Below are 10,049 nucleotides of genomic sequence, written 5' to 3'. Positions count from 1 at the left end.
GAATGCTTGGTTCCAAGGGACGGGGACTAAGTCTAAGCCGGCGTCAGCATTCCGCTCTCTCATGCTTTCTCATTTTGTGTGAGCGCTCTGTCTCGAAGGTTCGTCGGGCGTACCACGGAGCGAGGAGTTGGCGACATTCTGTTTTTCTTTGATCATTTCGCTGAGGCCTAAGCGGTGGTCGACGACAGCGGTCCTATGCTTTCACGAACACCCGCCAAACATGCGTACGTTGCACGGCATCACGAGCTAAACGACACACACCGTACACGCGCATAGACGCGCAGCACAACACGCCTCCTCACGACTACACGACCGCCACACACACACCACCACACACACACCACACTACACATCAGCCGCTGAATACACAGACACAGCCCCACACACCCACACAACACACAACCACACAGATATGACCCCACACAGACCACCACCACACACACCAACACGATCGTGGCGGCGCGCACGTACGGCCATCTATCACGCGAGTTCTACACCAGCGGGCTATCTTCTGTCGGTTGTGATCGCGATGTCTTATGTCCTTTCGAATGTTATGTCCACGCTCTGAGGCTTGTTTGGGCCTTTTTGTGCATGTGGGCGTGTCCCGGTGGTTTTGGGCATTTCAGCGACCGAACTTCGCGGTGTTTTCATTCTCTTTGTAAACTAGGTGCACTTGTTTTTTTTTACGAATGCCGCGTATCGGTTACTATTATTCTTTGACGATGCGTTTGTTTTCCTCTAGTTTTTTTGTATTGGTATCCCGAACGCACAGGTATGTTTATTGTTACGTCGAACAGGTGTGTTTATTATTTCCATCGGGTGGGCCGGCCGTAACTGATTTTATGCGTGCCACCACGGCACGCACAAATAACGACAACACTGGTGCTGATGGTTTCTTAGGGCTGTACAGTCGAAGTATGTATCCTGCGGTTGAATGAGACCGCATTGTCTGCGCTGGTCTGATCCATTGCTATTGCCATCATGACATAGAATCAACGGGGGGATATATATATCTATACGTGCTGATATAATATATATATATATTATACAATTGTATTTTATTTACGTTGTTTATTCTCATATTTTGTAGTTTCCCGTGTAGTTTCATCTTTATTTATATAGGAAAAGAGTGTATCAAGATTGTGTAGCCCATGCTTGTAACGTTCAACGCATCAGTGTGATGAAAACGATGCAGTGCTAATATTTAACGTGGACATATTTCACACAAGCAAGTACGATGCACGGGTGTATTGAATGTATGCAAATGCCTGCGATGCGCTTATCTTCGCTTCATTTAACGCCTAATCGCTGTCTACATCGCACACCGTAGTCATGGCAGATATACCGGCAAATTCACCGCTTAAATGTGATTCGGTCGCGTGTCGCAGAGAGTATTGGCTGTGTGTTGTGTGTGTGTGTTGTGCACGCGTTATTTTATGTGTGCATTGTGTTGTGTTCGCGCGTGTGTATGTGGTGTGTGTGTGTGTGTTCGCGGTGGTGGTGTGTCGTGTGTGTGTGGTGGTGTGTGTGTGTGTGTGGTGTGTGGTGTGTGTGTGTGGTGGTGTGCGTGCGTGTGTGTGATATGGGTGTTATTGTGTAGTTGTGTGTGGGTGTGTGGTGTGTCGTGCGTGCGCTGGTGTTTTTGTGTTGGTATATGTGTGTGCGCCTTGTAGTATGTGGCGCCTGTGGTGGTGGTGTGTCTCTCGCTTGTGTTTGTTGGCAGTGATCGTGTATGTGTGGTGAGCTGTGAGTGTTGTTGCGGTGTGTGCGTGCGTGCGTGCGTGCGTGTGCGTGTGCGTGTGCGTGTGTGTGTGTGTGTGTGTGTTCATGTCTTTGCGCGTGTGCGTATGCGCGTGTGCGTGTGTTCATGTGTGTGCTGGTGTGCGTATGTGTGTGTGTGTGTGTGTGTGTGTGTGTGTGTGTGTGTGAGCGCGTGTGTGTGCGTGCGCGTGTGTGTATGCGCGTGTACGTGTGTGTGTGTGTGTACTTGTGTGTGCGTGCAAGTACGTGCACGTTTGTGCGTGGGTGTTCGTGGAAGCATAGACGCGCTTGTGTGCGTCGCCACCGCTTAGGCCTCAGCGAAATTGATCAAAGGAAAACAGCAATTTCGCCAAGCTTTGTCGTGGTAATCGCCCGACGAACCTTCGAGAGCAGGCGCTCCCAACAAAATGAGAAAGCATTGAGAGAGCGGGAATTGATGGACGCCGGGCTTAGATTAGTTTCCCCCGTCCCTTGGGAACCGAAGCCATTCTGCGTGTAAAACCATAAAGCCAAAGTTGTAAACGATAGTGACCTAGATGATTGATCAGAGCAGAGAGCTGTGCACGAGAGTGCACTCTATAGGTTGTCGCATGGCTCATAGCTATACGAGAACTCACACCGATTACCAACCGAGTGGATCCTGGTGGCTATGAAATATATAATTAAGCATAATTATATTATTTGCAGCAACAAGGGGACTACAAAGAGAAGGAGCGAAAATTAAAGAGCGATGGGCATATAGCGTGCGATATAGTGAGCGAGAGTTAAGAGACGATGGAAGGAGGGAACGAAATAGGTAGAATAGAAATGGAAACGTGATAGACATAGCGTGTTAGGTGTGCATTCATTGGGAGAAACGTGTGGTAGGAAGCGAAACAAGAATATACGGAGGGGGGGGGTCGAGAGAGCGAGACAGAACGCGGGGTGAAGCAAATGTAGCGGAAACCATGCTACTACTGCTGCCGCGACAAGGCTCTTGCACATGTTTTGCTAAAGACATGCACGGTAGATGCACGCATGCGGCTGTGTAGGCGCATCACGCCTAGTTTTCTTCATCCCAAGAATCCCTCGGAGGGATTCATAATTTATTGATAATCAATTTCGCCGATGAGCGTCCTGCGAGAAGGTCAGGCGTATACGCCAGTCTTCTCTTCGATTTCCCCCGCTGACCGCATACTACCGCACTATGCTGCTATTATTTCATACTTCAGGAAAGTCTGTGTGACAAACAACTCTCATTCTCCCTCTCTCTGTGCATGCGTCACTCGGAAAGAAATTCACTGGGTCCGAGCCGCGATAAACCCGACAGAGAAATTAGAATCTCCGAAATGTTCTTTTTCGTTTTAAGAAGGCCCCCACCGAATTTTTTACTCGCTTCCGACGGAGACAAAATCAATCGTACGGCGAAGTGACTTAATTAGAATCTCTCGTCCGTTGACGATAAAATACTATGAAGACGTTTACGATCAATACGATGAAGACGTTGACGACGACGATGGCAACAATAACAGCAGCAACGACAGGAAAATACGATACCAACATAAAAAACGCCGACGCCAACGACGATGACGATGACGACTGGCTAGACTACGACAACAGGCTTGTCTCAGCACACGCATTAACAGTAGCTATATATGCGCGCCTGCAAGATGAAATGGCGCGACATGTACAAGTAACGGTCATGGCAGCCAGGGCGGAGTCAATCTTAAGATTTGTGCGTAGGCGCAGTGACGAGGCGACCTCCACGATGTCTGTCTGCATCTTAGGTTAGCAACCGTCTAGCCTTGTCTCTCCTCGGACACGCTGCTGCCGCCAGCATATTAGCCGAGGCCAGACGAGCTTGTCCCGCGTATATGCGAAATGCCGGACTTCGACGATAGTGACGCCGTGGGGAGCGACGAAGCACAGATACATATATAAAAAAAAAACGGGTATACTGTTGTCACGCCGTCATCCTCACCACCACCACCGCCACCATCACCATCATTATCATAATCATCATCATCATTATCGTCATCATCATCATCATCATCATCATCATCATCATCATCATTATCATCCCGAACAACATCTCCACCATCTCTCACACCTCGCTGTTTGAGCGCAACGTTTTACACCACACACCGGAAAAAGCAGATCGCTTCCTATACACAAGTGTTCACATATATTGACTCCATTCAGCATAGGTCACATATATGCATACAGGGTATAATGGCGTCAACCGGCAGCAGGAATATGCGTGTAGTTGAATGAATACCGAGCGCAATCGATCGCAAAATGCTTATGCTTTCACTAAATGAACTCTGACGATGTACGAGTATCAATGCCATCATAGCAAAAAACGCGTCGACGCGCTTTCAATGGCTGAGCATGGAGAGTGAATCTATTTTCTCTGTAAAGCTTCGCGTGGGCCTGCAACTTCCTTACATTTAAACACGGAGTCGCATTACCGTAGGTTAGCTGAAGTAAAAGGTGCGTGTTTTTTTCGCGTAGGAACGTTAGCGCATGCTTTCAGTGGGGGAACGAGCAGGCGCTTGCATTGAATATTGTCGGCGGCTGCTAGGATAACGCGAATGACTTCTGTAGAATTAGGGCTAACGAAAATAACGCATCGTGTACATGTCCGAAAATCCGCGAAGCGGGGCATTGTAGTGGTTTCGGAGAAAATAAAGTGCGATCATCAAGAAAGTGTGGTGCTAAAAGGGATTTATTGTAATAATCAGTTTTTTTTATAATAATAATGTTATTATTATATCGCATACAGGAAAATTGGGATTCCGCACGATGGGTTCATACACGCACAGTTTTTAAGGTTTCGAGGCGGGAAACATGGGATTGCACGAGGCGGGCCTCAACGCCGCGCCTGTAATAGCGAAGCTTGTCTCACATCACATTATTCTCGTATTTGTTTACGTGGAATGCCTCGCGCTTTAGCCGGCTGATCATGATTGGTGCCACATTTCTGGGGCGTCACTCACGCGCTAACCGACGCTACTATTGCTGCATATTCTACTGCTACTACTGCGACTGCTGCCGCCGCTCCTGCATGCTGCTACCGTTGCCGCTGCTCCTGCTGCTTCCGTTGCCGCTGCCGCTGCCACCGCCACCGCTGCCGCCACCACCACCGCCACCGACACCGCCGCCACTACCACTACTACTACTTCTACTACTACTGCCTGCTGCTCCTGCTGTCGTTGCTGCTGCTAGGTTACGTAACTAACACCGCATCTGATCATGGTGTTGTTCCATGATCCAGAAAAATAAATTAATGAAATATAATACACGTAAAATCAACCGTATCACGACTTCTCGGCCGCGATTGACCCGGGGAGGGTCGCTCATTCAATTTGTTCGCACTGATTTCATTGTCGCATAACGACGTCACCATGGGAATACTTGCGGGTGCGTAAATAAACACGTAGGTTTCCATTAAACTGAGTTTTAAACCGAAGATGGGAGGCTAGTGCGCAAGAAAGATAAGGTTGTTGCGCATCTGCGATTGCTTGGTTATCGCCGGTCGAATCTCATATGAGCTCTCATTTAGAATTCTCATCAACGTAAGTGTCAGTCAATTGTTTAACTTTTTATTTCGTGACATTTTAACGAAAAACGTTATCGGGATTATCAATCAATTACATCTATAACTAGAATGCAAACACATGATCCCTTAGGCACGCATGCCATTAATGTGCACAATTACAATTTTGGGATTCTCACACGGGAAACGGGGAAGCCAGTTACAATAATCTATAGACTGTGAAAGAATCGCGGGAAGGAATCCGAATGTTCGTACGACTGTTTGTCTAAATACATTCCACAATGTTCTGCTGCATGATTCGAATAAGTTTATGTGCACACCCTTAGCATCTCTTCTTGTTTGTATCCCTGTTCCTCAACATATACTTCCTGTTTCCTCGTTCCTCAGCTGTTGATATTATCCCTAAACGTGCCCGGCCTGCTTCCTCGTTCCTATGCTGCTCCCCCTGCTCATCCCTATATCGAGTTCAGCGTGATTCATCCGCTTCTGACTACGTACACATCACATCACAGAGCTGCTGGCATCCTGCGTTCGAACCCGTGACCCTCTCCTATACGCATCTCTATATCCCTAGCCCGGTTCTGTCTCTATCCACCGACCCTGGTTATAGTTCTATCTAGCCCCTCACTTCTGTACCACAACGTGCCAGCGTATGACTTTATTTTCTTGTGAACCTATGCTCTAGTGATGTGGAATCTCGCACACTACAGAACGAAGTGCTATTCTCGAGCCTGTTCAGAAATACAAGCACGGTCAATAATAACGCTAAAGAACTAGTTATATTGTGTTCTGTTAAAAATAGTCTAAATAATGCAGTAACGATCACAGGCACTTGGGACAGAGTCAGTAAAAACTGAAAATAATATAAACGCACATTCACAAATACTACCGTACTTCTCAATTACGCTCGTAGGGTCTATGTCCCCCTGACCTCTGTTTGACCTGGCTCGTTTAGCTATTTCTGACTAACCCTAACCCTAACCCTAACCATATATATATTATATATTATGTAAGAATATTCGACGCACTCTTTCGTACGTTTCAAACATTAGCAGAGAATATGCATCGTCACAGTAGACCTTATCTGCTTCAATTACAGTTCCACTGTTGTGTCACGTACTGTATATCAACTTTCCTTCATAAAAACTAACGCCGAACGCTGCCGCACTCGCCGCTGCGAGGTGTGCTGTCGCCATTATAATGATAATATATATATATACTAGAGCACTCGGAGAGCACAGACCTCGCAAGGCAGCTGAATTATCTCAATGTGAAATTTTATTAATTAATTAATTAATTAAGTGGAAAATTTTAATTAATTGGATCCGGATTAGTGCGAGCGTGCAGGTGGGGGAGGACTGTGGTTGCCCCTTAGCCTGTGGTTGCGTGTTTGTAAGACTACAGCCAGCGCACCTAGCGGAAGTGAACTGAAACGTGCATGTTAACAAACCCACAAACCAACACTCAAACACACGCCGGTGAAAACATAACCTCCGCCAAGCCCCTGGAGGAGGTAATAAAGTTTACTGTGGTAACGATACTAGTGTGTTTTTGCTGGATATAAGCGCCTGTAGCCGTTGTTTGAATTGGTTTTTATCTTCGCCATACGGTTGTGTATTTGTGTTGGCGTTCGCAACGCTTCCCACTCGCGTTGGTATTTTTACGTGATTGTTTTATTGGCTCTACATATAGCGTTCCTGCTCGTTGTCATAAAAATACATTATTTTACGTGTTTTTCTCTAAGTGCCTATAATGCCTCTGCGACAGGAAAATGTAACACATACCGCGTGCAAGGAACTCAACACGCATTCTCGCTTGTTAGTAATGTCGGCACGGGACCGTTTCGTATTTTACAGGAGGCGATGAAAATGGCACAGGAGGCAGGGGACCGACCCGTGCAAGCCAAATGTCTGACGTGCTATGCCGACATACACCGAGCGAAAAACGAACCGGAGGTATATGGGCACCCCCCAATTCATGACTCTCGATCATAATTATCTTTAATATACATAGAAGCGAGTCCCGGTTGCAAGGCGGTGTCCAAGTATTTGGCCTTCATAGAGTCGACAAAAGTTCTAAGACGATGAACTCAGTTAGAGATCTGTTTGTTCCTGGCACAATGCCAAATTTCTGTGCAGTCATCGCGTCTCTGTACGTTTCGCGTTGTCTCATGAGCATGGCGACGCAGCGTACAGCAGTGCCGTTGGTGGGTGGGTCGTATTTCAGAAGGCGTATTCCCGCTACGAGGCAGCACTCGGCATCATGACAGAGATCGGTGACCGACATGGACAATGCCTAGTCCTATCCAACATGGCCAAAACACTCGTGTTACTAAAGGAGAGTCAGAAGGTATGCGACTGCCAGGTGCGTGTGCCGTTTTCTACTAACATCTTAATTAATTCTCACATGTGCTTAAAGGGACAGGAGCTGACATGTTATGTAATCTTACTATAGGTTTGGACCCCATCCATCGATGATTACCAGTCCCCATCTTGGGACTTTTCAACGGTCACCTCGAAGCACATGTCTCTATATTTAGCGACGTTGGCAATCGATTTGTCAGTGCGCAAACAAAATACGCAATAATTTTCGCATCCAAAATGTCATTGAGTGAAGCTGGGTACATACATGTACATGTACTGACAACACCAAATCATGTCAGATCCTGTCTATTTAATGTGTGTACTATATCGCCAACCTCAGTACTGTGAACCTGGGTATTGTTTAACCTGATCACGGTAAAGTGAAAACGATGCTGCGTTATTATTAATAAAATCGAGCCAATCCCCAGCTAGCTGCCACCAAAAAGGAAAAAAATCACGCATTAGACAACCTATCTGGCTGGCAGTTCACGTTGGAATGCATGATATATTTGGCAAACTTAGAAGAACTCCTAATTAGGATTTGATTGCTTCTGAGCGCTGGTACAGACAATCATGTGTTCACAAGGCCCAGGTACGCTCTAGTGCTGTGCGTATAATTTCGCATTAATGCGTGTACAATGAGTCAAGTTTACTTGATAGGATTTAAATACTTATATACGCGAGCATTTTCTCAGGTTTCTTTGAAGAATATCAATATCAGTTACTCATCTTTTCATAGTGGATTAACGCACTAATATGCTTCTTGCGGGATTACAGTTGATTAAAGCAGACAAAGTTGGTGATTTCGTATTCTTTACGCGGAGTATTTTCCGATAGACAGGGCGCCAGTGTATTCTTCATGATCTTTGAAGCTAAATGTTTTTAATTTTGCTTCACATTACGAATAGTTTGCTTGATAATAGCGCCGAAATGACAGAGTAGAATACGATTTGTAACCAGACTCTTTCGATGTTGACGATTAGGGTTGGTCTTTCTTCTTCATCGTCTTCTTCTTCTTCTTCTTCTTCTTCTTCTTCTTCTTCTTCTTCTTCTTCTTCTTCTTCTTCTGTTCTCATTTATTATTATTCCTGTTCTTGTTCTTCTTCTCATTGTTCTTCTTGTTATTTTTCTTGTGCTTCTTATTCGTGCTGTTGTTATTGCTGTTACTGTTGTTGTTGTTGTTGTTGTTGTTGTTGTTGTTGTTGTTGTTGCTACTGTTGCAGTTGTTGTTGTTGTTGGTGGTGGTGGTGTTGTTGCTGTTGCTGCTGCTGCTGCTGATGCTTTCTTCATTGTTCTTCATACTCTCCTCTTGTTCTTTATATTGTTGTTGCTGCTGCTGCTGTTGTTGTTGTTGTTGTTGTTGTTGTTGTTTTACTACTACGACTATGACTACGTCTTCGACTACGACTACGACTACGACTACTACTACGACTACGACTACTACTACGGCTACGGCTACGGCTACGGCAACGGCAACGGCTACGGCTACGACTACGACTACGACGACGACGACAACGACTACTACTACTACTACTACTACTACTACTACTACTACTACTACTACTACTACTACTACTACTACTACTACTACTACTACTACTACGACTCCTACTTCTTCTTCTTCTTCTTCTTCTTCTTCTTTTACTACTACTTCTACTACTGCTACTACTACTACTACTACTACTACTACTACTACTACTACTACTACTACTACTACTACTACTACTACTACTACTATACTACTACTACTACTACTACTACTACTACTACTATACTACTACTTCTTCTTCTTCTTCTTCTTCTCATTCTTCCTCTCCCTCTTGTTCTTGTTCTTGTTCTTGTTCTTGTTCTTGTTCTTGCTCTTGTTTTTGTTCTTGCTCTTGCTCTTGTTCTTGTTCTTGCTCTTGTTCTTGTTCTCGTTCTTGCTCTTGTTCTTGTTCTTGCTCTTGTTCTTGTTCTTGTTCTTGCTCTTGCTCTTGTTCTTGTTCTTGCTCTTGTTCTTGTTCTTGCTCTTGCTCTTGTTCTTGTTCTTGTTCTTGCTCTTGTTCTTGTTCTTGTTCTTGTTCTTGTTCTTGTTCTTGCTCTCGTTCTTGTTCTTGTTCTTGCTCTTGTTCTTGTTCTTGCTCTTGCTCTTGTTCTTGTTCTTGTTCTTGCTCTTGTTCTTGTTCTTGTTCTTGTTCTTGTTCTTGTTCTTGCTCTCGTTCTTGTTCTTGTTCTTGCTCTTGTTCTTGTTCTTGCTCTTGCTCTTGTTCTTGTTCTTGTTCTTGCTCTTGTTCTTGTTCTTGTTCTTGTTCTTGTTCTTGTTCTTGCTCTCGCTCTCGTTCTTGTTCTTGTTCTTGCTCCTGTTCTTGTTCTTGCTCTTGCTCTTGTTCTTGTTCTTGTTCTTG

General features: G+C 45.3%; 1 protein-coding gene across 1 annotated transcript in view; it reads left to right on the top strand.

Annotated features, from left to right (window-relative positions):
• LOC106804758 (43 kDa receptor-associated protein of the synapse-like) overlaps positions 1-10,049 on the top strand; it is a 57,101-nt gene that overhangs the window by 38,430 nt on the left and 8,622 nt on the right. Inside the window, exons 3-4 of the mRNA XM_014806080.1 lie at positions 7,156-7,254; positions 7,526-7,663. Coding sequence (XP_014661566.1) covers positions 7,156-7,254; positions 7,526-7,663 — 237 coding nt within the window. The remainder of the gene's footprint in view (positions 1-7,155; positions 7,255-7,525; positions 7,664-10,049) is intronic.

Source organism: Priapulus caudatus, unplaced genomic scaffold, assembly GCF_000485595.1.
Source record: "Priapulus caudatus unplaced genomic scaffold, Priapulus_caudatus-5.0.1 Scaffold86, whole genome shotgun sequence".
Taxonomy (NCBI): Eukaryota; Metazoa; Priapulida; class Priapulimorpha; order Priapulimorphida; family Priapulidae; genus Priapulus; species Priapulus caudatus.
The sequence above is the reverse complement of the archived record's forward strand: the minus strand, read 5'-3'. Positions and strand labels throughout refer to the sequence as shown.